Source organism: Onychostoma macrolepis, chromosome 12 (genome assembly GCF_012432095.1).
Source record: "Onychostoma macrolepis isolate SWU-2019 chromosome 12, ASM1243209v1, whole genome shotgun sequence".
Lineage (NCBI taxonomy): Eukaryota > Metazoa > Chordata > Actinopteri > Cypriniformes > Cyprinidae > Onychostoma > Onychostoma macrolepis.
In genome coordinates, this window is record NC_081166.1 from 14,041,701 (window position 1) to 14,067,326 (window position 25,626).

A 25,626-nucleotide genomic window follows, 5' to 3' on the forward strand; every position below is an offset into this window, starting at 1 on the left:
GAATAACGTGGTGCAACGCGGAGCGCATGCTGAACGCAATTGCTTAGGTTTGCTAAAAAAGTGCTACTGCGATGCGGCAGTTGTCAGGGGGATATCGGAGAGGAGGGGGTGTGATTGGCTGAAGTGGCCCTGTTGCCTTGGCGACGGAAGGGGGGGTACGGAAGCGTTGCCGTGCGGCGTGATCTCCGCGCTGCGTGGATGGAGGAAGCAGCTGCTGATCTTTTGACACAGCGCGAGCGAAAGGCTACTGCATGAAAGCACGGGAGCTTTGTCGTCGGACGCGACAGTAGAATGCACGAATGTAAGTAAACGCTTTTCAGTGCGCTTTATAATTCTGTTTATTTGAAGGGAAATCTTACATATCAGCTCGTTTTTAATCGGATGACAAGTATAAAACGTGTCTCGTGAAAAAAAATTCTAGCCAATAACAAGCCATTGACCTCCCTAATTTGTGTTTACGTTTTTTTTAAACGAATATTTTTTTGATCAGTCTTTCATATTGAAATATACACACGCCTGTTTTATTTCCAGAATAAATTTACGAACATTTTAGACCATGTGATCTTGCTAGCTAACTTAGTTGAGTAAAATGCGTGCGTTTGCCGTCGAGCTGACACGAGACATTAAACCAAGCACATTCCAGTCGTATTCGTACACTTTTCCTGAATGAATACTCATAACACAAAACATATACAAGGACTTTTTCGTCGCTGTTTTATTTCGCTAGCTGTGCAGAAGCTTGCCGCGAAGCTTTGCTTTAAAGCCACGCATTAGCTTGACGCTAACTGAAGATCCTCGTTCAGCGTTCTTGTGACATTATCTGCGGAAGTTTCAGAACGCACGACAGATGTGCTGTCATCAAATCTATGTGAAATAACATTACAATTCAAACGTCAATCGCCGCGAAAGTGCCTTTGAAATCGGAACCGCCAAATAAAAACAACATTCGAATAGAACGTTAATCGAACGCGCGATAGTCGCCTATAACAACAGAGTAATGCTAAAGGTTACAGTTGAAGGTTACTAATAATATATATATATTCAGTTTGTGGCTAGTAGTGAGAATCTAGGGCAACTATGTAACACGAGATGTGAGGGTGGGGGCTGTTATTTTCTCGTGTTTTGTTTTGCCCATTACTTGTTGTGGTTGTACATAAGCGTTCGTTGAGATCGAAAGCGAACGACTGGTAGTTTTGCTCGTGACTTGTTGATGAAATGGGATGTTCTGACGCGGACGTGCACTCATTATTTCCGGCGGTAGATAACGTCTGAGTGACATTGACACGTGGTCCGAGTGAACGCATAGCTGTGCTTTGGGAAGAGCTGGGGACGAGTACACAACTCTGAGCAGCGTGTCACATGAGCACATTATTTAGTTCTGCTGTCTACTTTTGCACTTTAGACTGTAGACTCATTCAGGTCATGTTGCGTAGGCAGTGAAAAGGGTGTCTGTGTTGTTAACAGGGTTGTCATGTAGTTGCTTTTATTTGCAGTGTGACCACATTAGCTGCATCCACAGTGGACAGAATTCAGATGCATAGCTAGCTACATCTGAAAGGGCACAATTGCCTAAAGAGACTTCATTAGTACCGAATCCTGCGCTAATGTAGTGAATGGCAATAGTGTCTGTGCAGTGCTGTGTTCTCTGGAGGGCTTTTGTAGGACACAGCAAATGATCCCTTGCTTATTGCTTCTCTCCTGGCATTAAACGGGAAATTAATTAGTCTCATTATGACTCTCACAATGATAGATAAGATCTGGCTCTTGGCTGTATGCAGTTGCTGTCCCACAAAAGCTGAAGAAATGAGAAATGCAGGCGAAACATTTAAACTCTTTCAACCAGGTTTGGGTGTTTATAAAATATATGTGTGTATGTATATATTAAGGGATGAAATTTTGTTTTGTTTTATTTAATAAATGCATATTTTATTATTTTATTTATAGAGACATTTAAACTTGTAGACAAAACACAGATTTTATATTTCATTTTATTGAATATTTTATTTATATAGACATCCAAACTTGGTTGAACCTTGCATTCAGAACACGCATTTTATTGTAATTTTGAATAAAATACAATTACAGGGATTATATAATATATAATATATATTAGGGGTGAGCGATATGGAAAAAAAATATTTTTTTTTTTATTTTTTTTTTTTTTTATAAATATCACAATTCACAATTTTATCACGATTCTTTGTCATGTTGGTTTTTCTGTTTTTCAAGTTGTCTGAGCAGTACAGCCAAACTAATTTCCCTATTATAAAGAGGAAGCCTTTCAAGGTAACAAAAAAAAGAATGGCAGATATTTAGGCCAAAGTGGGTGAAGATAAAAATCTTTGTCATTATTTTATCTTTCTTATTAAAAAAAATATGAACAAAGATGCACATTACAAATACAATTAAAACAAACAGTGCTTTATTTTCAGGTACAATAGGTATATTTAGCGTGAATGAACACATATAAAAATAAAACACTATATAGACTGATTCCTAAAGCAACTGTATTAAAGTTTTTCAGTCAAAAGTAGTGAGTGATTTTTCTCTGTGTTTTATTAACGTTAAAGGAATAGTTCACCCAAAAAAAAAAATTCTGTCATAGTGTTTTATTTTTATACCATTTACTCAAAAGTTGTTTTAAACCTGAGTGAGTTTCTTTCTTCTGCTGAACATAAATGCTTTGAAGAATGTGGAAAACCAAACAGTTGCTTGTCCACAGTGACTTACATAGGATTTTTTTCCTTCTATCAAATTCAATGTGGGACAGTAACTGTTTGGTTACCCACATTCTTCGAAACATCTTCTTTTGTGTTCAGCACAAGAAAGAAATTAATACAGGTTTGGGACAACATGTGAGTGAGTAAATAATGACAGAAATTAAATTTTAGGGTGATCTATCCCTTTAATGACAGTCGACAGCATGTTTAGTTCTGTCCCTTTAAGACCTGCATGCATCTAATATACAGGCACGCGTCCGTTTCTCTCTCATCTGTTTACTTTCATTTTAGACCTAACCAACTAAGTCTATATGTAAACCTTGTGTGTTTTGACAGTATTAGCGCAAAAGATAACTTAGTTCAGTAATCAGGCACTTTTAGACAGGCTTTTTTAGAGCATGCTTCTGGTGTATGCGTTCAGAAAAAGTGGACGTCAGACCAGCGCGCACGAATGAAAGATTTAACCGGCAAGGCTTTTATGCAAATAATGTACTTTTGCGATCGCGAATAAGTGCAGTGTCCTGTCAGAGTAACTCTACTGCTGTATGTCGTGTTGTACAGTCTATAGAGACGGAGGCGCCAGAAATTGATTGTGAGCTGTAGCACGATACAACAATATTTCTTCAAAAGCAGATCGTGGAGAGATTTTTATCGTCCACGATCAAAAATCGTCATATCGAACACCACTAAAATAATATATATATATATATATATATATATATATATATACACACACACACACACATTTAATTTTATACATTTATTGTTTATTCTTTTATCAAGACATCCAATCCTTGTTGAACCTTGCAACCAAAAACTAATTTTATTATTATTTTAAATAAAGATTGAGGAACATATATTTCTAATGATTTTTTTCATTGTTTTATTAATTTATGATTGCCATCAAGCTTTTACCCTATAATTTACAAAAGTTTGATGAGTGCATGGGAATAAAAAAGTGTTAAGCAGCAGTCAACAACAGTTTAATCAATAATCATAAACTGGCTTCCAGCCCAAAAGAGAAGAGTAGATTCTTCATTTTCACTGCAAGAGGGGTTTTAAAAAAACTTGTCTTGTTAGTAAAACCACAAATTTACGTTTGGCAACCCTTTCTGGTTGAGTGGCAAAACATGTAAATGAACATACAGTGGCTTTCCTCCAAAGACAACCGAGCTGAATGCTCACTATAGTGTTTGTTTTTTTTAATAAAACTCATCAGCTTTTCCAAACTCAATTGAAAAGCAAATCAAACTTATGTCCAAGCTTTTATGTGGCGTGTAACGACAGTGCCTTTGTTTGTTGACCCCTCCTCCTTCCATCCTCTCATTATACCTCCAGCTGCACATATTTCTCATCTGCTGTTAGACTCTTTTTGTTCCTCGATGCCCTCAACATTAGACCAGGAGGTGCAACTCTCATCCCCAGGAGGTTATAACGCTGTGGTTGCCATGGCTACATGGTGACACCGGGGCGTGGTAATCAAATATAGGCGACTGCTCTGGATTTCAGTTGCAAATGTGTGCTTTTTTTCCTTCATTTGCCTGGACCGTGTCAGACCTTACGCCCACCCCAACCCCCAACTCAACCTTGTGTTCTTAGACTTGGTCTGTCGCACTCCTTCTCGTTTAGTAACCTTCGCCTCCTTTCTGAAAGATTTAAGTCCGCAGAGCAGCCGGCAGGCAGTTAGGGCCCCTCTGTCCATTGACAGTGATGCTAATGTCAGGCAGTGCCTTGATGAGGAGAGCTCGCCCCCCAGTACCATAGCCTGTGTCATTCTGGTCACAATAGCCTCCATTGTGTTGGTCACTCCTGTGTGAATAAACAGGGTGTGTTTAATTGAGACTGTAGGGTGTGACAATGGCACGGGACAAAGTCCAGACAGCACGCTGTGAAGATTGTGTGGCGGCTTGTATGTATGAATGCCTGTATGCCACTACCATGTAAAACTCTAAGAAACAGAAACCCTGGTGATATCTTATTCATGTGTACGTGCTCGTTTTTAAAAGCCTATATGAACATAACTTGCCAAAAGTTTTACAGCGCTTTTTTGACTCATAGGGTCTGTTTATGTTTTTTCACTTTCATTACAAAAGTGATGCAGACTACGAGTTGGACCTGCGAAGAGATGATTCAGATTTTTTTGGTTAAGAATTCAGTTGCTTCTGTATGTGAATGAAGCAACAAATCAGAATTCTCCTCTTTCAATGAACAAGTCTGTCCACACTACAAAACAGAGATTCAGATGTAATATACATCTACACTAGGAGCATTTGGAGCAATGCAAAATGACAAATACTAAATATATGCTCCAATTATTATCAACTAGCATACGCTACCAAAAATTTGGGGTCAGTAAGTTTCTTTCTTTTTTCCTTCCTTCCTTTCTTTCTTTTTTCCTTTTTTAAAGAAATGTATACTTTTATTCAGCAAGGATGCATTAAATTGATCAAAAGTGACAGTAAAGACATTTATAATCTGTTCCATATAAATGCTGTTCTTTTGAACTTTCTATTCATTAAAGAATCCTGAAAAAAATATAAAATAATATATATTTTATAACCATTTTAAGCAGCACAACTGCTCTTCAACACTTACAAAAATAAGATGTTTTTTTGGAGCAACAAATTGGCATAGAATTATTTCTGAATGATCATGTGAAACAGAAGACTGGAGTAATGGCAGCTGAAAATTCAACTCCAAATTCCAGGAATAAATATTTTGAATATATATTAAAATAGAGAACAGTTATTTTAAATTGTAATAATATTTGACAGTTTTGCTGTTGTTACTGTATATTTGATCAAATGCAGCTTTGGTGAGCATAAGATACTTATTTTTTTTCTCAAAAACATTAAAAAGTTCCACGTTGTGGCATTTGCATGCAGTTCAGAATGGGTGTAAAACATTTCATTGGCGTAGTGTTCATTGGCAGATTAATTCAGAAAATTCAAGCCATGTTTCTTATAATATTCATAAATATATGCAGATATTGTCATTGATTGGTGCATAGTGACAGAGTTTAAACTGTGTTCCATTTAACAACCAAATTTTGTCATAAAAGCACCGAAATGTTGAGCCTGAATGAAAAACCAAGACAATTTAACACCAAATGGACTTGTTTCTAAACCGCTGCATCCAATTAAAGATGACTATTTGCATATAATTAGAGGATGTGCAGACAAATTATTGTGAATGTTTTTGGAATGTTAAGTATACACGTTTTATATAAAGTTGTCAAGAAGTTAACAAAAAATTTCGGAATGCATTTGTACATTTGCATGTTTAAATGGTCTTTGACTACATTGATCAGGAATTGAAAACATTTTTGTGAGTCGGGTTTTGAAATGTTTAATATTTAAAATGGAAGGTGATATGAAACAAACTCAGGCATTGTACATGTGGTGTCTTTACTGCTGTGGATTATGGCTTTCAAGCTTCCAGAACCCTTACAGCATTTGAATGTGTTTAAGAAGCTTTAGCTTTGAAACGTGATTCAGAATTGTGGAGGAAACTAGCCCTGAACTAACAACAACAGGTTCTTTGTACTGTATGATTTGTTTTAAAGTTTCTTAAAGCTCATTGTGACTGGAAGTAAATCCATTAGTTTGTCAGATGTCTCCTCGACATCAAGGAGAATACCCGAATTTTAGATTATACAGAGAAAAGTAAAAAAGCAGTTAATCGCCAGCAGTTTTTTAATAGGGTTAGGTGACCGTCCTGCTGGGCTTTTAGATCAGCTCTCACAAAGCGACAGAGATGCGCTGGGAGCCCTTGAGTCAGGACTGATACTTGACAGACCAATACCAAACGCTTCGGGAATAAGGAAAGAAAGCTCTCTGCTTGGTTTTCAGCAGAGAGCTCCAATTCGAATGGCTGTTTAAGCATGCTTAAACACGTAGAAGACCCCTTGATCTCCATCTCCAACTGTTTTATTACAGATGCACATGCTCTTCCCAGTGCTCTGTTCTGCAAACATCAGCAGTTCAATACTGAATAAATCCTCCTTTAAATTTTGATGGAAATTAGTTTGTGAATGGTGGGGAGGAAAGAGGAAAAACAGATTGTTCTTTATAAAATCTTTTAGATCTTTTCGCTCTTGGTTTTTGAGGAAAATATGGTGCTTTCAAAAGGGGTGCATAGGGCCCTCCATTTGAATTTTAGTGTTTTCCATTTGAATTTTTCTGGATTCAGTTTTTTCAGTTTGAATTTTTCTAGACTCTGTTTTAATGGTTATATTAAATTGTATTCATCAAAAAGCATGTTTAAATAATTGAAATAGTGAAACTTAAAATATTAAACAGTAATTTATTAAATGCTTAACAAACTTTTAAGGCCCTTTAAAATGTTTTATTTTTTTCTCAAATTCAGTTTTAATTTGACCAAATTCTGTTTTACATTAATTTGAATGGTTTCATTAAATAATAATAATCAAAAGCATCTCTAAAAATGTATTATTGTTTTATTCATTTCTCATTTCCTCAGAAGTACTGTTATGTATTTACATTTTTCTGCTACATATATTATGGTAAATAATTTTTCTGGTAAATATTCCTTTAAAAATAATGTTTTAATAGTTTTATTAGCTGTAGTAGTACTACTATCATTACATTAAGTATTTCTGTCGCGGTTTCTTTAAGTTAAACCGAACCTTTATTTTGATGGGTTGCTGCGAAGACCTTTAATTTTCTCTGTTTATATGATATGATGATTGTCTTTATAATAGGGAAATTAGTTTGACTGTACTGCTCAGGCAAAATAGTAAAACCAACATGACAAAGAATCGTGATAAAATCGTGAAATCGTGATATTTCTTAAAAAAACAAAAAAAACGTGATATGATATTTTTGCCATATCGCCCACCCCTAGTTCTGGGCCACTTTTGGGCTGTGGGCCCAGTTTGGGCTTCTCTGCTTTAGTGAATAATAAGATAATAGCTCATAGCACATATTTTGTTGGCATGAAATGAAAATCGTCCTTATTTTTCTAAATGTTTTTTATCTTATTATGAACAATTCATTTGTGCATACGTTTCATTTTTTTTTACCTTGTAAATTACCTCGTTTCAATCTGAAACCGCAGACTTCTCTCTGGTGATGTATGCCGGACTTCTCCATCACAGTGTGGAAGTAAAGATCCGCCTCTACTTTGATTTCATTGCAACTTTAACATCAAGTCTACAAACTATTCTGAATAATTGTCAGTGACATTAAACAAATGCCAAAGGTTTCCCAGAGGGCCTGGGAATTAAAAGGGTAATTAGTTGTATTTCAAAGCTGCCCCTCCCATTGACAAAAGTTTACTCATAGTCTGTTTGTTTGGGTGTATTTCTGTTTGAAGTAGTTTAGACTGGTAGAGTGTCAGCATTAGCATTATCTATCTGTGTGGATGGAAGGCGAGGTGATGGGCTGATGAGCTTGTTGGAGGAGAGTTAGATTTGTCTTGCTAATGAGAGCTGCCATGATGCAGGGATCAGGTCTCCGCCTGAAGCAGGATGGGAAGCAGACAGCACTAAATGTCCTATGAAGGACGTACAGCTGTTGTACCTGCCCTTGAGTGCCCATGAAGAAAGACATCCAAAGAGGATGCTATTGGAAAACAAAACGGCATGTGGATGCACTACAGGAGCATAATAATGTGGACAAGGGTGACAGATGGCTTGATTCCAGGGCTGCATGAAATTAGAGAAAACTTGCATTGTGTTTTTCTTTTTTTTCTATACGTGTGTGTGTGTGTGCGTGTTTGTTTGTTTATATATACAGTATATTGCGACATGGGAAAAAAAAGGGAATTTTCACCAGATGATTTGAAGAGCTATATTTGGAAAGATTTAAACATTCTGTGATGACTGAGCTGATTTTGTAGGAGAGTGCACATGCATAAAAAATATATATTTTAAAAAGCTGAATTATTATTCTTTTTAGGGTTGGACAATTTAGGAAAATTTTGTAAAAATGTTAAAAACATTAAACAAAAGAAGAAATACTGTTACAGTAATACTGTTGTACTGTACAATACAAAATTGAAGTATTTGAATAAAATTAAGTACAACTGTAAAATTACAATACTAATATTAGTGAACTTCATTTTCAATCCTTAAACCATTGAGCTTTTATTTTTGTAACTTGCCAGCTGGTTTCAGTGGTGAAGCGCGGTACACTAAAACACCATATCTCTAAAATCACAGTGGATATATTTATTTCTGAATTTTATGTATGTATGTGTATATATATATATATACTACTACTACTACTGCATTATATATAATACTACTACGTTGTATTTTGTTGTTGCTTGAATTTAAGCAATTGATGCTGAATTGCCGCTAATTTAAAAGTGAAATGGCGCTTTTACAAGCTATTTAAAACTGAAGGAAAAAAGTGAGGAAAGAGGAAAATTTCAAACGACCCCCGCCCCCACCACCACCACCACAAGCATGGTGACACCGGTATTACCGATGTTGTCACACGTTGATTAACCGGTGGGAAAATTTCCTCACCATCACAACCCTAATCATGATAATGATTTTTTTTTTGGTAGATGTCATACAGCTCTAATTCCAGCTAAATTTAGTCAAGAAAGCTCTCTAGAAAAAAAAAACGTTAATAACATATTGTACTGAGAAATGATCATTTACACACCCTCTTATTTTTCAAAACAAATATGACTTTGGTACTTTTATGGAACTCCATAAAAGTGAATGGTGACCACAAATGTAAAGCATTTTCAGTGAATAATGGCTTAAATTTGAAATCTATTCCTTACAAAAGGCTATCGTGTGGCTACTTTTCATGGTGCTTTTTTCGATTTAAAAAAAAAAAAAAATTCCAAATGGATGGCCTTTGGTTTCCAGTCTGTTTTTCAAGTAGCAGCATATTCTTCAAAGCATCTCCTTTTGCTTTCCTCAGATAAAAAAAAAAAAAGCCATACAGGTTTGGAATGACACAGACATTAGTAAATGATGACATAATTGTCATTTTGGAGTGAACTATCTCTTTAACTTTGTGGAAAAGCTATTTTTTGTTGACACCTTTTATTACAGTACTCATGTGAAGAGGAAGATGTTTATTTGTGTCTGGGGTGTTTTGAACAGTCTGAACGAGGAAGTGGAACCCCCTCCCTGTGCCCTCCACTCTATTCTCCAGAGTGGGAGAGAGAATGATTCAGAGAAGCACTTTATGTGATTATTTATTTATTGATGTGCTGTATGGTTTCCATGGCAGTGGGTATAATAGTGGGCAGAGAAACATTCACTCTCTTAGGCACTCAGCCCTCTTTTACTTGAGCTGATGATTTATTTATAAATATTCTGTGTGCTTTTCATGGCTGTCCATTAAAGTCAGTCGCTTAGTCTGTGGCAGGTAGATTTCTAATTGATCTCTGTGAGTTTCTTCAAGCTGTATGGGGCCACCATCACTTATCCTCTCCATCCTTGTCTGTCTTATTACATGGAGCTGATAACAGACTTGCACGTCTTCAATGGACGTCTAAGAACCCTGGAGTGCACACTTTAGTTGTTCTGGTGTGGTATCATCTTGAAGATGAGGCTCATGGTTCTCTCAGACACTTCAGTAGACACCTAAGAGACTCTTAACTTTGTCCTAAAGGACCTCTTAATTCCCTCAAGAGAAATGGTGCAGGCACAGAGATTGCAGTGTTTTAGCGATGAAAGAAATTGGAAAAATTAAGAATTATGAATTATAATTATAAAAGTATTATAAAATCTAGTTTTATGAATATGACAGATTTGACCCAAAATTTATGATTTCATTGCCTCATTGACTGTTATGTTCAGTGGTCATAAAAACACTGTAAAAAAAAATCCCGTAAAAAAACGGTAATATTCCGGCTGCTGGGGTGCCGGAAAAATACTGTAAAATAAGTTAAAATAGGTTTGCTCCTGTAATTTTCATATCAAAGACTACAATGCTGTTCCATCACATTTATTACTTAACATTGAAATATTACATTCTCACATTTCTGTGCACATTTTTTGTTTTTACAGAATGAGCATTAAATATGGTATCACATGTCATCAATATAGCAGGATGCATATTGAGTAATTTCACATTTCCAAAAACAGTATAAACATTTACTGTACTTTCATACCATTAACATTATCACATAGATTAGACAATTTCACTTTTTCTAAAAAATAGTTTTATTTTAAATGTACAATTTTTCAACAACAGAGTATGTGTCAATGGCCTAAAAGTCCATTTCCTGGTTTAATTATACTGTATTCGGCTCAACTTGAATGCATAGAAATGCATAAGACACTGAATTTAAAAGCTCACCACACAGACATCATATAGCTTTGACAATCAAGGTATCTTGGTCACATCACTGAATACAAATTACACTAAATATCCAAGGCTAAATGTTTACATGAGGCTGTATCTTCAATAGCAACAAATTCCTGCAGCCAAATAAAAACATTAGTTCAAAGTCAAATGCACAAATAGTTTTTTTCTGATTTGAGCTTAATTTTTTGATGACCATTTTGAAAGATATTCAGTAAAGGCACATTCACATCAAGGAAATTAATTTAAAGGTCAGAAATCAGAATCAGAAATAAAGAGGTCAAGCAATTAAACTGCAGCAAGTCAAGTCACCGTTTTTTATATAGCACTTTTTACAATACAGATTGTGTCAAAGCAGCTTTACAGTATTAAACAGGAAAACAGTGTGTTGAAGGAACCAAAACCCCATCGTTCTTCCCTTCCCTTCTTTTCTTAGTTAAGAACATGGGTTGGAGCTCGTAATTTTGACCTCTCAAAGTGCATTAGATGGAAGAATTAAACTTTAAAATGTAAAAAAAAAAAAAAATCCAACACTTCATCTGTTCTTTTTTTTATTATCGCAATAAATATCTTTATTTAGATATAAATAAAGCAATACATATCTATATATTATCGTATCGTGAGATTTTGATATCGTTACATCCCTATATATATATATATATATATATATATATATCAGTCTTGGAGTGAAAGAGTGGGGCTTCAGGACAGGTTAGAGAAGCTATGTGTTAATGTATACACACCCCTAAACATAGATCTGGGATAGGATCCTGTAGTTTCTTCAGACAGCATTATTCTCCTTGCTCTGAATTTGTGTTTGAGGAACTGGTACCATAACTGCAAACATAGAGGGTAGAAACAGATCAGATTAAAAGAAAAACCTCCAATTCTAAAAGTGTATATAAACAGAAATGTCAAACTTCTGATCATTAGAACTTCTGAGTTATCTTACACTTTTCACATAAGGTAAAGTCTGTAAATCAACTTGCATAGCCATTTCCTTCTAGATTCTTAAGGAAAGTAATATTTCCCAAGAAGAAAACCTGCACATATTCTGCATTGGTAGGGCACCTGAAAGATAAAAAACTAAGATAAACATTTAATTTGTTTTTATTACTTAAAAAGTACCATAAATACTTTGAATGAATATTAGCAAAGAAAGGGTGAACAAATTACAAATAAGTTCACATATCGAACGGATTTCTGACGTGTTTTTATCGGTGTCTGGTCTGAGGATTTCTGGAAAAGAGGGAATGACAAAACCAGCATGCAGTAAATTCAGCTTGAATCATTATAATTGCCAGTGTACCTATAAAGACATATTACTTAAAGTTATACTTAACATTTCTTTTGTTGAAGACAAATGGCATTTTGATGGCATTCTGTTGGTACTGGTTCAAGTGTAACCACCTCCATCTCACAAAATTTGTCGAATTGGGTCCGTTTTGTTCTCGTTATCCCCATCCACCTTATTATATGCTTGAAAGGAAGGACAGTTACTTTTCTAATATGAAAGTTGCACAAATTAAATGCAAATAATAAATGTATGTACAAATTAAAACACATACTTGTAGTTTTGATTCGTGAAAGCGCTCTCCTTACTTCTACTGGCTTTATGATGTGAAGGACACTCTCTTGTACATGGTTCACAATGATATGCGTTTTCTAGATGGGTGGGATGTGAAACAGTTTTTCAGGAAATGTGCCTCATTTCTAGCCTTGACCTTGGCCTGACCTTTTAGAGTTTTTCACAGAAACACCACAACCAATGTAATATAATATAATCATATACATCTTTTAAATGATACAATTCTCACCTTTTTAGCTCGCCCCTGATATCAGCTGCTCAAGTAACTTATCTGCAGAGAAAAACAAATACAAGCATGTGAGTGCATGGGACATAATTAAAAATTCTACAAAAATCCAAAGAAATGTGCGTGCGGTCATGCGCAAAACACGTGCAAGCGGCTGTGAGTGACGGTGATGGGGCTGGATCTTTGGAGAAAATAATACACCAACGTACAAATTACGCTTTTAATGTGATCCAAACTTTAAAAGTACATTAAAACAGAAACAATATACATTTATTTTGTATTGAAATGTAGTAACTAAGTCATGTTTAATTGTAATTTCATTATAATCAGTATGAAACAATTATATCTGGGGAAAGTATAATTAAACATGACTTAGTTACTACATTTCAATACAAAATAAATTTATACCGCGCTTCGACAGGGCTGCGGGACACAAGCAGGACAGGTCTATATATAGGCTATATAGGTTTAGGCTATAATTCGCAATTTAAATCGTTTCTACGTTCGACTTAATAATTTGTGGCCACTGTCTATGTTTCATTAATTTGTTCCCTAGAAAACCCATGATTTAACTAAAATAAGGGAAAGAATTTAGCCATAGGAGCGAATTCATGGCCACGAAATCTTTCATTTCCCCCCCACGTTTACCACAGTAAGAGATGCGAAAACAGTGATTTAAAAGTGAATGACAATAAAATAAACAAAGTAAAATGATCCGTAGTCTACTATGGCGCGCTCTCTTCATTTATCAAATGATCATAATCACATCTATTCATTTTACAGTCCTTTTACTAGCCTTTTATTTAGATTAAAACCCCTTTAATTCGGGTGAGAGCCTGCGTTTTGAGTGGCATTTGCACTAGGGTTGGGTACCAATATTGCAACGGTACCTATGTAACCGGTATGTACTAGAACCGAATCAGAACGTAGATTTCGGTGCCTCATTTCGGTGCCATGCCTGAGCGATCATCATGTGTTTAGTGCTAATGGCCAATCCAATTATTAATTGGTAATTTTTTACTTTTATAAGTATCGGTTCAGGCACTGGTAACATTTTAAAAGTATCGATTTTAATACCCAACGATACCCAACCCTAATTTGCTCATCCTGTCATGCCGGTGAATATATGCCACTGCAATAGACGCATTTCGCAGTATTAAGGTTAACGATTAATCAATTAATTGATCGTTAATTTAAACGACGATCGATCATGAAAATGATTGAAAATTGACATCCCTAGTTTGAACGGATACATATACACATTAATTATGTCAAAATAATGGTCTCGACAGTCATTCTCGTAAACGCATTATGTGAACGAAAACACCTGAGAAAGAAATCGGAAGTATTTCATTGTATTAGATCCGTGCATCAGGTCTTAAAGGGACAGCGGCCTATATATACCAGCTGCTGTCTGTCATTAATGTTAATCAAACAACGAAACACAGCTTTAACTAAGATTATTCTATATTTAATTTATATAGTGAACACTATGAAGTGTTATTTTACACTTACTCATTACATTTCTGTACCTGGATAGTACTATTAGACCTTATTTTATTTGTAACTTTGTTATAATGTATTTATCTATGTGTGTAATTTGTGTATTTTTATATATTTTTTTAACTTGTCATGTTTGAACTTTCTTAGTTAGGCTTGTAGTTTTTACTGTGGTATTGAAGAAATGCTTATAGTGTGCTATGTAATAGTAATACATGGAAGGCAAAGTTGAAATAAAATTAGTTGAAAGATGCAAAAATCATTATAAGCACCAACAGCAAGGGACTGTTTAGTACTGCATCGTTTGTCTCTGATGAGAAGAGGAAGGGGTGGTTGTTGCTGGTTACTCTATGATGATTGAAATCGCGAAATGGCCTTAAAAAATAAACTGCAGAACGTTGTTTTCTAATACACGCACGGATTGCATGTATTCTGACTGCACTGCAGACCTTGCGGTGCTATATGCTTTTTAGCCAGGGTTCAAAATCCAAAGTGCGAGGAAAATCTGCACTGTAATGGTGTTACTCATCAGTTGCTGATTAACATTTTTATGAATTTTTAAAATAAAAAAGACAATAATGATAGTAATAATTACAACAACCGTATTAATACATTTATTATAACATTCTCACATAGTGTTCAAATTGGGACCTGTAATATTTTCTAATGTTTTAAAAGAATTCTCATCTGCTCAGCAAGGCTGCATTTATTTGTACAGTAAAAAATACATATCTGATTCAAAAAAAGGGGGTCTCAAAAATGGCCAAAGACTTTTATTTTACAAACTTATTCATTTTAAATGTTAAATTGTGCCTTGTTGGTATAATGTCTGCTACAATGTTTAAAAAAAATGTTCAGTGTTAAATAAATATCTTTAAGTTGTTGTTTTTTAAAATAGATTTTTTCTTTGAAAAGCAAGACAAAACAGTAAAAAGCACATGCAACGCGAAAAACCGTGTTTGGTATTCGGCCTTCGGCCCCAGTGTTTCATTTTGTTTGGCTTCGGCCAAGAATTTTCATTTTGGTGCATCCCTAAATAATTTTTTATTTTTTTTCTTGCTGATTCAATCCCTGACTCAAAAACCGCAATATGATCCGAATCGCGAGTTTTGTGATTTGTTGAACCACTTTCTTTGAATAGTAATGGACTGAAATTCTGGCAGCCCAAAATATTTGTATGAAACAGCAAAACATTTTGGAGGACAGAAGTCATTGACTAAAACAGTGCTTCTCAGAGGAAGCGTTTTTACTATGTCAGCATATTTTGTGCACATAAAGTTGCTAAGTTATAAAAGGCAAACACGTCATCATTGCGGACATGACCAAAAATTATCCAGTGTTTATTCAGTCATATTTATAATCTAGTTGTGTGAATCCTCAAGTAGACACCAAATCAATTCAATTCATGATTCACTGTTTTTTTTTTTTTTTTTGTTTTTTAAAGCTTTTTGCACCAATTTGCATTTTTTTTAATTAACTTTTGCACCAAAACTACATTAGCATTCTTCAATGCCATTAATTTGCACATATAATTTATTTATTATTTATTTTAAATGTAGCACCAATATGTAGCTGAAATATAAAGAGGCATTTCTGGAGAACTTTATTACGACTGGTTTAATTTATCTCCTGAGAACATGACATTCTGAACAGCATTAAAAGAACAATTACCCAAATTGAATTTACGAAAAACATTATTTTCAGTTTCAGTCAAATGAAAATCTTAATTTCAGTTTCTGCATTTCTGTAAATACACTCACATTTTTTTGTGATTGACAGTTGTAGTAACCAGTTCTCTTCAATACCCTTCCTTTCCACAGACCCTCCTGGTTTGATGGGTCCGATAATCGGGATGTCTCCAGATAAGAAAGCTGAATCTCCCGGAGCGCAGGGCGTGTGTGGAGCTGGGACTCTACCTGAAGCAGAGAGTGCTTCCAGTCCCATGGCTACCAGTCTGGACCAGATTGGTCAGGCTGGAGCATTGAGTGTGGTGGCGGGTGAGTCTGAAGATGATGAACTAACCAACCTGAACTGGCTTCATGAGAACTTGCTGCAGAATTTCACGCTCGGAGGTGAAGCACAACCCATCAACAGTCCGCTGTTTGACATCGAGGGAGGTGGTGGGTCGCCACACAGCAACACCACCTCGTCCACCTCCTCTATCTCTGCGGGAAGCGAGAGAGATCCTTACAAGTCAAAGCCTCCTTTCTCTTTCTCCTTACTGATATACATGGCTATCGAACAGTCGCCAAGCAAATCTCTCCCAGTGAAGGACATCTACGGCTGGATCCTCAAACATTTTCCATATTTCTCCAGCGCCCCTACTGGCTGGAAGAACTCAGTGCGTCACAACCTGTCCCTCAACAAGTGCTTCCGCAAAGTAGAGCGAAGCATAGGAAAGGTAGGAATGCAAGAAAAATGGACATTCTCATGTGGTGTTTGTAAGGTAGAATATACATTCAGCCGGTCATACAATGAATGCAGGCATAACCATAATTGTAATACAGAACCATAATGGTTATCAGTATTACAATAATATTATTATTATTATTATTATTATTATTATTATTATTATTACTACTACTATTATTATTTTTCGGTCATTATTGGATGTTTAATTGTGGACCAGTATTATTATTGTTAACTAAATGTAAAACTATTAAAATTGTTTCATTAATTGAAATTAAGTTAAAAAATTAAATTAATATTACAATAAAATAAATATTAGAAGAAAAACTTAATCTTAAAAGTTAGACATTTTCCCTTAGCAAATAACGGAAATAAAATACAAGTTTAAATTAATGTAATAAAATTGCTAAACTAAAACTGAATTAAAGCTAAATAGAAATATTTTAAAAAGCTAAAAAACAACAAAAACATACACACGTGGTCAGAATTGTTGGTACGCTTGGTAAATATGATCAAAAAAGGCCGTGGAAATCTGCATTGTTAATCCTTTTAATCTATTATTTAAAAAAATCACAAAAATCTAACCTTTCATTGGAGAATAAGAATTTAAAATATGAATATTTGAAATATGTTTTTCTCTAATACACATTGGACACAATTAACGGTACCCTTTTATTCAATACTTTTTGAAACCTCCATTTGCCAAAATAGTATAGGAGTTTTCTCCTATAATGCCTGATGAGGTTGGAGAACACCTGACAAGAGATGCCAAAAACTTTTTTTTTTTTTTTTTTTCTGCAGTTCTCCAGCTGTGATCTTTGAAGAGTCTTTGGCCACTCAACCTCTCCTTCTCACCGTGCATTAGGACGATGTAGACACACGTCCTCTTCTAGGCACATTCATAACATTTTATGTTGATTGGAAATTCTTAATTATTGCCCTGATGGTGGAAATGGGAATTTTCACTGCTCTAGCTCTTTTCTTAAAGCCACTTCACTAATTTGTGAAGCTCAATTATCTTTTGCTACACATCAGAAATATGCAATAAACAGGAAGCCATGGCTGGATAATTTCATGTTCATAATCACCCTGGAGTACTCAAAATTGTGAATATGAATGGGAATATATTTCGGATATATTTTACTCATAAGAATTTCTAGGGGTGCCAATAATTGTGTCCAACATGTTTTTGAGAAAAAACATTTATTTCATAATGATATTTCCCCCCATTTTAAATTCTTATTATCCAATGAAAGCTTAGATTTTTTTTAAAGATCAAAAGGATTAACAATGCACATTTATTTTCACTGCCGCTTTTGATCATATTTACCAAGGGTATCAACAATTTTGACCACGTGTGTATAACAAAATTACTCAAACTAAAATTAAAGTATAGATAATATAAAAATAAAAGCAAATTTAGTATATAAATAATACTAAAATAACACTTGTGGATATTCATTTCAGCCTATTTTTAGTGTTTTTTTTAATTTATTATTATATAAATAATATTTTGGTGATTTTGCTTTTTGTTAAATGTAATCTTTACCAAAATGTATATTGATATTTTGTATTGTACTTTTGCAATGCTCCAATGCCTAAATTCAGTCATGTCATATTTGAAATTATTTTTCATATATTAGCTAAAATGGTATAATTGCGGCAGGAAGGGCATCCTGCATAAAACATGTCCCAAATCGGTTAGTGCGGATCACTCCACTGTGGCGACCCCTGATAAAAAATGAGCAAGCCGAAGGAAGAGAGAGCTAAAATGGTATAAGATTGTAATTTTAGAAATGTATTGGTTATCGGCTATAATTGATAAGGCATAAGATATTGTTCGTCTTATCAGTATCAGCCAGAATTTTAATATTGGTGCATCCCTAATATGAAGGGGTTTATTTTGCGGTAATGACTTACTGTACAGTATCTCCAAAATAATGAAATATATATATATATAGAGAGAGAGAGAGAAATATTAATCTGGGTTGAAACTATTTTTATTATGTCTGACCGCATAGTGCTACAAGAGACATGAAACTAAGACAGTGAGTCCAGTTGCCAGGGACAACGATCAAATGCAGTTTAGTGGCCATTACAAAAAAACCCATTTGACCTCAGAATGCTGCGACTGACCAATCAGAATCAAATATTCCAGAGAGCCTTATAATAAATTAGAATAGCATCTTTTTCTGAGGAGCGGTTCACACAACATTGCTGCAGAGCACTCGCTCAGACGTTTAACTAACTGGGTCAGTGTATAAAGTAGTGCACGGCTGACTGCAGTGTGCTAACAGGGTTGTCAAGAGGGATATTGGTTTAGGGCGTTTTGAAAACCGATGTGTTCAAAGCAGTGCACGCAGCCAGTTAAACGAAGCGAGGCAGATGTTTTCATTTCTTCTAAGTGAACTGTAGATGGCGAAATGATTTATGGAACGGTGAGGATGGTATGTTTCATTAACGTGTGACATTGTGTGTGAATCTGTGGGTTTCATATGTCTCAGCCTGGTGTCTGTTGCCATGGCAATGTTTCCTCTTTCCTGTTTATGAACACGGCTAGTGAAGTGAGTCAAGGTCATATTCCCCCTGCAGGACCACACCTCAGACAAAGGGTGATGAGTCCTTTATTCACACACACACACACACACACACACACACTCCCCCATGCAAACACAATATAGGAGCCACTGTTCCACATGGTTCCCATGTGGTCATTATAATTTCATGATGGCTTAAAATGATTTTGCAGCTAATGTATGATGTGCTTATGAATGTACAGTGCACATAGAGAGAGACAGATGGTCCTGTTGTCATTTAACCTGAGCTTTCTCCTCACACCAGCATGCTGATATCATGCTTGATTCTTTCAGTTTTGACTCCTCCCCTCTCTGTTTGTTCTAGACCAATGGGAAAGGCTCTCTGTGGTGCGTTCACCCCGAGTTCCGGCCCATGCTGATGCAAGCCCTGAAGAAACAGCACTTCCCGAATGCACATGCCTTCTGCACTCCTCCTGCCTCCCCTCCTAGGTATCAACACTGGCCTGATTATATGACAAATGCAGAATTCTGACATTTATCAAGGCTTCAGTCAGTAGAAACAATGCTTGTTTGCTGCTTATTAGGATTTCAGAGATTTACTCTGTGAACTGTCATAGGAAAACACTTCCAGTGCAGACAGCTTTGTTAAATATAGTGGGAGCGATTTAGTTTTGATGTGTCATGATGCTCCACTAATGTCTGGTGTTGGCCATCATGTCTAATGTGGGCTGTTTACAAAAAAAAAGTTGCAGCTTTGGTGCATTAATGTAAAATTTATATTCAGCTGTTGTCACGGGTGTGTGAATTTTGGTTGTTCTAAATGTTTTTTCTCCAGTTATATTTCTAATACAGTGGTGTGAATTCGATTCGATTCACTGATTTTGATTCAAGCATGTGCACACACGACCAAAATAAAAAATGCGCCGTGTAAATAACTGCTCTTTTGAGTACTGACATGTTTGACAAATTCATGAAAGCATATATTTAGGCTATCCGCTGCCGTTTTCAAAGCACAAACTGTGATATTTCATTCACTGATGCTCTTCAATCAGCAGCGCTAAACCCGGCAGTGCATAAACTTACTTGCCAGAAAACCTCCAAAATAAAAATATCTGATTTTAAGTTTGAAAATGGTGAAAATTCATATTAAAAAAGCACATTTTCAAGTTTATTATAAAATAATTGTATTTTTATTTTATACTCCCTTTTTAGTTTAAAAGCTAAAAGTATTATCACACTTTATTATTTTGTTTATTATTTTATTAAAAAAAAAAAAACTGCAGTGTCAGGACCAAACCAAATCTCAGGGTGCTCTTATGAGAACCAGTCTGAAAAACTTATGTGCACCCCTGCTTATAATTAAAGTGATTAATGAGATACAGTTGAATTATATAGTTGAATAGTTAAAAGATTATGATATAAGAATTTGGTCTAGAAAATATCAAATAGATGTTTTTAACATCATCTCACACTTTCTCTCTGTTCTGTAGTGCCTCGTCTCCTCCTCATCACCTTTTCACATCAGAGCAGGGCTGTGCCCTAAAAGGTTAGTAGAATTCATTAGGTCTGTTCAGAAAATCCATAACCTGGTCACATCTTTTACACACCATTATCAGATACATCATCACACATTGAAGCCTATCACTCATCTCAGCTCTTTTTGTTCCGCTCACCCCGTACTTGGTGCTTCTACACCATGCACATAGATGCCATCTCTTTCCTGTATTTGGTAACCTTGACAACCAAGGCACTGGTACTTAGAAATTAGAGAGCGACTGTTTCGCTCCTGGGTGGAAGTGACTCATTCACTTAAACACACACACACATATACATACACACACACACACACACACACACACATCACATAGTCAATACTTGTGTGCATCAAACATTTCTTTCTCTTTACAGAATGTGATTTTGATGCTGCCACTGCCATGATGCTGTTAAAGTCTGCCTCTGAGCAGAACATTGACTCATGTAAGAAAACACCATCACATACACCAACACCTCATTTTTGCCCTTTTATTTTGTTTGTTTCTTCTTTTATTCATGTTTTACATCAGGTTTATTTTAGTCAAGACATGCATCTAGGTATTTGTTCACATAATCATAGCAATCATGCGCATGTGTAATTGGCTTTAATCAGGGATCATCCAATCAAAAATGTGTATTAGAACAATTCATTTATAATGTCACAAAATATTTGTATTTCAAATGAAGGGTGTTCTTTTAAAGGGTTAGTTCACCCAAAAAAAACCCAGTAGAACAGAAAGTCAAAAATGAAAATTCTGTCATTAATTCCTCACCCTCATGTCGTTCCAAACCCAGAAGACCTTCGTTCATCTTCGGAACACAAATTAAGATATTTTTGATGAATTCTGAGAGCAATGTTTCTGGACCTGGGAACATTGCAGTTGCGCTGCTGTATATGGAGGGTCAGAGAGCTCTCAGAATTCATCAAAAATATCTTAAATTTGTGTTCTGAAAATGAACGAAGGTCTTCTGGATTTGGAACGACATGAGGGTGAGGAATTAATGACAGAATTTTCATTTTTGACTTTCTGTTCTACTGGGTTTTTTTTTTTAGCATTTATAGTAATAAAAAAAATGTTTGAATTCAATTATGCTCAAATCTGCGTATTGAAGTTGATTTAATGTAGAAAAAGACTGGAGTAATGGTTGCTGAAAAATAAGCTTTTCCATCACAGGAATTAATTACATTTTAAAATATATTCAAATAGAAAAACAGTCATTTTTAATTTGTAAAACTATTTCACAATATTCAAATAACTGCAGCCTTGATGAGCATAAGAGACATCAAAACATTATTGTACGATTTTGGTCATACATCAATTATCCATCTCCTTATGATTTCTCAGACCCAGATGATCAAGAAGGACCCATAGATCTCTCCCGAAGGGACTTGGTGGTTGTGAGTCGGGATCCAAAGCAGGATCACAACTACAGCAGCACCCCTGTCCCACCCTGCCCTCGCCAGATGCCTCCTTCACAGCCGGTCAACTTCAGTCTGGCTCTACACCACGATCAGGAGAGAGGAGGCCGGGCCCGATGGCCACGCAGCCCGCTACAGGGTCCGCTTTTAGGAAAGAGGAGCAGAAGAGATTCTCGTCCAGACGTGGATGAGGAGCTCAAGGAGGCGGCCGGCTCGCTCCTACATCTGGCTGGTATTCGCACCAGTTTAGTCGCCTCAAGACGTAAGAGCAGGAAACTCAGTAGGAAATGAACCCGATTCTGTAACTCCATCCTGTGGCCTGCCCAACCTCTCTCTTCTGGTTTGGTGTATCTTCCTTCTTGTTTGTAATTGTTGGGGTGTTTTCTTTCCTTTCGTCTTTTTAACTGGGATGGCGTCCTGGTCCACTCATCAAACATGGCAATACAAACACAGGAGAGAAAAGCCATACTGACATATTTTATGTACAGAAAAAGAAACCAATTTGAATGAACAGCCCACATCATTTGAGTTTAACAGTATGAGAGTTTGAAGATGTTAATTGTTAAAAAAAAAAAAAAGAATTAAAAAGAGAGAGACACTGGAAAAAAAAAAAAAACTTCAAGATTTGCATGCTTCCACCTCTAAATCAACACAAACTTATTTATACGGAAAATGAATGCATGGATTTTACAAGCTCCCAAGATCTCTCGCGCTTCTTAACTATAGAGGGAAAAAGCTTAAAAAAAGAGAGAGAAATATGAAAGTGCCATTGATTTTTGGATCATAATATAAACATGATACAAAAGAAGAAATGCAATAATTAGTTGACCTAAATATCTGTAGTTATTTTATTTTTGTACTGCTGGTTTATATCTCGTGTGGTGGTGACGGCATGCCCCTGGGAGCCTTTTGCTGCCGCAGTTATGATGTCAAAACCATGTGACTCCTCCTGTGCGTCCTGATTGGATCAGTTTTGCATCCCCATCCTGACCACTTTGACTGGAGAACAGCTTGAAGGAAACAGCTTTTTGTTGCATGCTCATCAGCCTCAGTGTTTCTCAGATGCTAGCGATCAGGTGTTGTGCTATTCCACATGCACTGACTTGCATATTGCTTGCTTTCGGAGCGTACTAAATAGCGGCCAATCAAAACAAGAACCTCTTTACCTCTACTATAAGATTTGTACCACTCTTTCCCTTTCCTGCTCCTTGACTTTATGTTGGCGTGAGTGTCACTTCTACCCAAATCAGGCCTTTGTCATCTTTTTCTTGCGTGACGAAGCCTCCAGTAGAGGGAGCTCTGTGAAACACCACTTCTTTCCGTTGCTGCTTTTCAGCTGGCGCTGTGCTGCTCCAGACCTCCAGAGAGTTCAGAAGAAACCAGAGACAATGTGAACTGCACAATAAATGCATCTGCAAGCAGAGACAAACACATTCTCCCATCGCTGCAGCTCACGGACTGTGCTGATCATGGGAGAAAGGATCACAGGAAGTGAAAGAGGGCAGAGTGGACAGTTTATTGCTTGACGGTGATGGGAGAGCCAACTGGATGTGAACTGAGAACTGTGCCACCAAGAACTCTCTGGACTCCCAGCCATGTTTAACCCAGTTTTTTTGTCCCCTTTGAGATCGCCAAAGTTGCTGCTCACAAAACTTGCCTGGCTGTGTGTTCCCAATAGTTTGTTTGTTTATGATTGGATTTTTAAGTGTTTGTTTGAGGCTACATTAGGATTTTATATACCCAAGCATGTGAAATTTTGTGAACTATAACTGCCACTTGCCCCTTTACACTGGCAAACCAGAACGTTCTGTTTTGAGTCGATTACTTTAAAACTGCCTATCCTTGTGAAGCTCTTTCCCTGTCACTTTAACCATGGCTGCCAATTTGTCCCCTCCTAGCTGTACATAGTGCTAATACAGAATGCAAGTATTAATGCAGGGAGGGGAGCCAAGCAGTAGTTTTAGAATTTGAGGCCAATTCTGAAAACAGCTGCTTATGAATTATTATATTACTATTATTATTATTGTTATTATTATTAAGATAAGGTCCACTAACTGAGTTGCCACTTCCCCGTCAATTTTGTCATGTTCTTCTGCCATATGTGGCAGCTGAACCTGATGTTTGATTTTGTAAGCTAACCTCTGTTAATAAAAGGTTTATAAAGTTTATTTTTGCCAAAGATATGCAATTGTTGCATTATATATGGTATTAAAGAATAAAAGAGTTTTTTCTTTTACTGATTTAGTGTTTGTTGTTCACTGTATCATCAGTCAGTGTAAAGCCACCTGTTCAATATCTTTTCAATAATGACAAACAACAAACGAAGTCATTCATTTCCAATGGAGACTAGTACTGGAGTTCTGTTTATATATGTATGCAAAATTTTGAAATCAGATTTGAGCTTTGGCTGCAATATTTTAGCTTTTATTTAAAATTATTAAAATAAATGTTACATTTTTGTTTAAAAACACTAAAACATTATTCTTTAAACATGTTTCTGTAAAATGGGCAGTTATGAATAATTGTGTGCAAAATTCGTACATTCATTATTCATTTATTTTATCATGGGAGGCAATGTTGCTATATGACCAATTCTAAAGTTCCATGTGACTTCCACAGGCGACCCTAAAATGTGACCTTCATGTGAATGTCGAAAATAGTTTAAAAACAGCTTAACAACAAGAACGATAACTATATTAGCGTCCACACTGGTGGATTCTGATTCTCTGTCAATGCTTTAATCGTTCTGAAAGTAATTCCAATGACATTTGGAATCCTTTTCGTAGCACGGTTATCGTTGCAGTTATGCATTTTCCTATTCTCATAGAATTAGAATGATTATTCAAACTTCATAGTTATTGTTATCGTCCTTAGTGTGAACAGGCCTTAAGGCTATGTTCCATGTGGAATACTAGCTAATGAATCCTGCGGAAATATACACTGTATGCTGACTACTAGTTTTGGAAAATGGTAAGTGAAAGTAAACAGTACTATGCAACATTGTTGTCAGATTTCCCTATTAAGTTACATATATAGCTCAGATCGAGTTCCATCCCGTTGTAATAAAAAATGAAAACGGCTTTATTGCATTTTTAAAAAAAATCCAGTTTGTGTAAGAATTTGTTAGTTCAATCAAACACTGACTCAAGAAAGAGGTGTTAATCACATCTGATAGTCTTTCAGGATAATTTCTCACACGGTCATGTCAAGCGCATAGCATTGTGGGATGTTCCACCACAAGCTTTGTTCATTTTGGCTAATCTATGCATATAGAATATTTGCATGCCGTGCACAGTTTAACTACCATATTCTGTAGCAATAACAAGAGTAACATGCAAGTATGCAGTGCTTTTTTTTTTTTTTTTAATGACTTGCTTTATGCTTTTGGTGGAT

General features: G+C 35.9%; 1 protein-coding gene across 1 annotated transcript; it reads left to right on the plus strand.

The window, feature by feature from the left end:
* Window positions 1-141: 141 nt before the first annotated feature.
* foxn2b (forkhead box N2b) lies at window positions 142-24,473 on the plus strand. The gene is made up of 6 exons (XM_058793150.1): window positions 142-301; window positions 16,155-16,735; window positions 19,645-19,769; window positions 20,771-20,826; window positions 21,189-21,257; window positions 22,160-24,473. The coding sequence occupies exons 1-6, from the start codon at window positions 292-294 to the stop codon at window positions 22,522-22,524; spliced, it is 1,206 nt and encodes a 401-aa protein (XP_058649133.1). The 5' UTR covers window positions 142-291; the 3' UTR covers window positions 22,525-24,473.
* The last annotated feature ends 1,153 nt before the right edge of the window (window positions 24,474-25,626 follow it).